The 4,625-nt window shown below is 30.4% G+C and overlaps 1 protein-coding gene across 1 annotated transcript; it reads right to left on the bottom strand.

Annotated features, from left to right (window-relative positions):
- Positions 1 to 2,215: 2,215 nt before the first annotated feature.
- LOC132730430 (uncharacterized) lies at positions 2,216 to 4,197 on the bottom strand. Its single transcript, XM_060716349.1, has 2 exons — positions 3,814 to 4,197; positions 2,216 to 3,422 (listed from the first exon to the last, which is right to left on the bottom strand). Exons 1-2 carry the CDS (start codon positions 4,139 to 4,141, stop codon positions 2,968 to 2,970), a joined length of 783 nt encoding a protein of 260 aa, XP_060572332.1. The 5' UTR covers positions 4,142 to 4,197; the 3' UTR covers positions 2,216 to 2,967.
- Between the last annotated feature and the right edge of the window lie 428 nt (positions 4,198 to 4,625).

The following is a 4,625-nucleotide window of genomic DNA, read 5'->3' as shown; positions in this document are numbered from 1 at the left end:
AAAATACTAGTTTGTTAACATTTTGCTACTTTTCTGACATATTATTAAGCGCTTTTTCAGATAAAAACATCTTAAATGCTTTATTTAGATATTTTAAAATTAATGGTTGCCTATTCTAAAGAAATAAACAATTTTCGTTTCTGAGGCGTAATGTGGCTTTCAAAAAAAATATAACATTATAACTATATCAGATGTCTACCAAGTCTAGCAAATCTGAAACAACCTCCATTTGTCCGATGTTTTTTCTATAGTAAATTAATTCATGATCAAGTTTGGAATAATAATAAACTGATTCATTTTCGTGTACGAATTAAAAAGCACGTTTTGAAACTTAAAGATAATGATTTGTAAATAGGATGATGTCTCGTGTCAGGTATCATGTCGTTGTATCAACTGACAATTTTTTTCCAAGCGTAGGTTGAGTGTGTATTGTGTTTAATTCTGCTCAAATTGAAACAAAAATGTATCTGTAATGCACTTTGACAAAGCGAATGTTTGTTATACCTTTTTTTAGATACATGGTGACAAGACAAACAGGACAACATGTTTTTTTCCTGTGGTTACGACATATTTTATTCCCGGATTTAAATTTCATTGAAATATAGCAGGTCCTCATTGTAGTTCGTCAGGCCGAACCAAACTGCAACTAGGAACTTGGTGCATTGGAACGCCATTCCACAAGCTGTTACATTCCTGTTAAATTGTCATCAACGGCAACAGTTCCTGTCACCTACCCATCATTTTGTAGTGTCTGATGGATAATAATAATGATAATAATTAAAAATCTTTATTTCAAAAACGTAACATAAATGTGTACATACTTGGACTAACAACAAGACTAAATACATCTTATTGTGGTATGGCTTTTCAAAAAAAAAAACAACAAAAAAAAAACAACAAAATAATTGTAATTATAATAACAATTAAAATAAAAGAAAAAATCTAACAAGCAAGGACAGAACAAGTTATCACAAAAAGTTAAATACTGGAACATCTATTTATCAATTCATTGGTTTAAAAAATAATTTGTTTAAGGCATTAACTACTCGGCCATGAAAAATGGTCGGGTGGTTAACGTTTCGGACAAATAATCTAATGATCGCTTGCCGCATGGGTCAAACCCAATCCCAATCAGAGGCAAGCCGTTGTTTCCTTGAGCAAGAAACTTTACACTCATTGCTCAGTGCTGGAACGGATTCGAAAGCGTCTATAAGCTTCACAATCGATTTGAATAAAACAAATTGTTAAAGTGTGTGTGTGAGTGTGTGCGTACGTGTGTGCGTGCGTGTGAGCGTGTGTGATTTACCCTCGCTACCGGAATGAACCATATGGGCGAGCTCTTGTAATGACAAATATCATATATAAAAATTCTACGACAGACACGAATGATACGTGAAAGTGATAAAAGCAGTACAAAATTGGTACAAAGTAAATCATGTTTGAATTAAATGAATTTCTATGGGCAATATTAACGGTGTCATATTGCCCATCCAAGGGTATGTAGTGAGTGAACAGGTTAAAGTGAAAACAAAATTACATTTTGCCATAATACCTTGAATTTTATAATTTACATCGCATGAACGATAAATAACTCGCATGGCCGAAGGAAATTTCTGTAAATATATATCGGATTATACACGTAACGTTCAATTTATAAAAAAATAGTGGGGCAGCAGATTTTATTAATATTATATTCTTCACTTTTTCCAGTATAAACTGTTAGTAAATAACCATTATAACAGTCAATATTTTTTAACAGTAAAGTAAACTTCCAGTCTTAACATTTTATCGTAGAAATTACCCTGAACATAATAAATCAAACAAAACAATTAATCCTGACGTAAAATATTATGACTCTATAAGCCCAAACAATGTAACAAATAAAATAAACGTAAGCCTAAAGAATGTAATAAATAAAATAAAGGTAAGCCCAAAGTATGTAATAAATAATTGAATTAAGCCGAAAGAATACAAAAAAATAATTGAAGTAAGGAGTAAAACGCATGACTATGGATATATTTTGTAATCCCAGTATCTATGAAGTTCTACATAATAAAAACATGTAACAAATGTATATAAGCAGTAAGTTAACACTATTGCTGTATTACAATGATGAAAACTAGTTGTTTGAATAATCATTTATTAAAGAAGTTTTCATTACATATTTCCAGGCTACTGAGAATTTAGAAATCAGTGTTTTTTCACATTAGGCCCATGGAGAGGGTAAATTGTGTCACGGAGGGGAAAATAGGAAGTTTGAAACGGATTAAACAATCCATATTTTGTATATACTTTCTGGGGAGGAAAAATACAAAGAAGCTGCGTATTACTATTCGTTACACAATTTACAATAAATTTGTAAGTTAATGTGTTGACTTCACGCAAAAAAGTTTGCAACAAATGAAAAGTTTTAATTTTAACATTCCCTACTACTTACATTATTACTGAATGATAAAAGAAAGTGAATCAGAAACTTTATGAAATGAATATTGTGCAATGAGACAATAAACACAACAAAAATATATAAGCTTGGATATAGATTATATATATTCTGTTAAATAAAGAACAAAGCTACTTTTCTAATGCAGTAAGCAGTAAGCAATTTATAATTCAGTGTATGAATAAGTAGTACAAAATATAATAAAGATATATAAAATTTATGACTATTGCAATTAAAGAGCACTTCTGGAAATGTCACAACACTTTTGTAAGGGGTAAAAAATAAATAAAAAGAATAAAAAAAATGATATAAAACTTTTTGTACTATGTTTTTCTATTACTTGTACTTTTTTTCTTATTGTTGATGTTTTTGTATATAGCATGTTGCCTTCAGATTAGAGTAAACGTTCGTGACTATAAGTGTCTGAAAAAGACATTATTTCACAAAGGCATCATTATTTGATAATTTTTCCTTGCAAGCCACGATATCCACACTTACTAAAATCTTTTTTTTTGCAATTTTGAAAATCACACCATTAAGTTATATGCCCTTAATAGATATCCAGAAAAACTTGATTTTCCCATACCATGAATAACAATGTTTTTCTGTGGCCATTGAATGGAAACAACAACTTTGTCGCCTTTCTTAAGTCTTATAATAGATGAAGCATTTCCTTGGTCCCAAACTGCCAAACTATTTTTATCATCCGACACTCTGTGATCACTTATTGCAGAGACAATCACTCTGTCATTCACTTTGATACTCGCTTCAACATAATGTCCTACTCCTGCTACAATATTTGTATTAAACATGTAAGTTCCAGATGTAGGAGCAGTGAAAATACCAGTTTGTTCGTTGTATGCATTACCTATGTTTGTGACAACGTTATTGAAATTGATAGCGTCTAATATTTTAAATGTTGCCGACGGTTTTGTCAGAGTGGCTTGGAATGCAACTTCGGGTCGGCGTCTTCTTCTACTTGCTGTGAATGAAATTTATAAAATGACTTGAAATATCTTATTTATTAAGAAAAGAAATTGAACAAATGAAATTATTGGTTCTTTAAAGTGACTGTTACTCTTACAAAAAATAACTTCTCTTCTCTATGTATTTGTAGTACATAATTTACTTTAAAACGAATATTATTGTCTTTCTGTAGTAAACTTTGATAATCGGTTATGGTCATGTCTTTTCTTTTTTCCTTTTTTTTTTTAAAAAGGAAACACGATCGTAAATAATAAATGATATAAGTAACAAAAAAATACTTATAAAAAAAGAAACAAACAAATAAAACAAACAAAAAAAGCAAAGAGAGGGAGGGAGGGAAAAAGATCAACAAGGCAAAGACAACTTTCATTTGAAGTTTGACTTACCTCTTTTTCGTCTGTAATGATTACTTTGTATATTTGCATCTGGCACTGTCAAGTCAACTTTAATTTCTGCTGCCATGTTTACTTCCAGATTTACCACCCGCTTTCGAAGTGCTTCAATCTCTTGACTTAGCTCAATTATCTTATCTGCGACACCCTCCTTGGTAATATATTTGCCTTTGTCAATCGGTACTCCTGTTGAACATTGTAAGACAAAGCATAACGCAACAATAACACCGCTTATACAGTTCATTTTTATTTTCAGTTTCTTAACCGTTACTGTCATTAACGTCAGTGAGAGCTCACTTGTATATGTGAGTAGCTGCATCATGTTGGTTATATAAACACAACTGGTGACTAACACCGCCTACAAATTGAAAAGTGTAGCCAAATTAGATAAAAAAACGGATTTAACATAAGTAATTACACGTTTTTCCAATTAAAACGTAAAAATTAATAACGTATGAAAATGAAACTATTGTAAAAAGCCCACGGTTTTTCATCATTTTAGATATAATTCTTGTTTGTTTTATATTTGACAAATAAACAAATGAATCACTGGATCTTTTATATTAATTGCGATTTGTATTCAAAAGATGTTTAATATTAATGTGACTTTTGGTATTTCTTTTATAAAGAGTGCGTTCATGAACAAAAATAAGATAAGTTGAATAAATTATAAAGATTATAGAATTTGAAATTTAGATTCGCAACATACTTTTCTGTGTGTGGAATAAACTTCTAAATTAGATCGCTCTAAACTTTAACAATCGGTATACTTTCAATGTTTACTTTAGCCATATAGTATTGGACTT

This window comes from Ruditapes philippinarum, unplaced genomic scaffold (genome assembly GCF_026571515.1).
Source record: "Ruditapes philippinarum isolate M1 unplaced genomic scaffold, ASM2657151v2 ctg3121_1_1_1_1, whole genome shotgun sequence".
Classification (NCBI taxonomy): domain Eukaryota; kingdom Metazoa; phylum Mollusca; class Bivalvia; order Venerida; family Veneridae; genus Ruditapes; species Ruditapes philippinarum.
The sequence above is the reverse complement of the archived record's forward strand: the minus strand, read 5'-3'. Positions and strand labels throughout refer to the sequence as shown.

What these genes read in the sequence shown, in the direction of transcription:
- LOC132730430 (XM_060716349.1), bottom strand. Translation starts at nt 4,141, where the DNA reads ATGATGCAGCTACTCACATATACAAGTGAGCTCTCACTGACGTTAATG. An exon ending in TCATTACAGACGAAAAAGAG is followed by an intron (nt 3,423 to 3,813) that starts GTAAGTCAAACT and finishes TTTCATTCACAG; the next exon opens with CAAGTAGAAGAAGACGCCGA.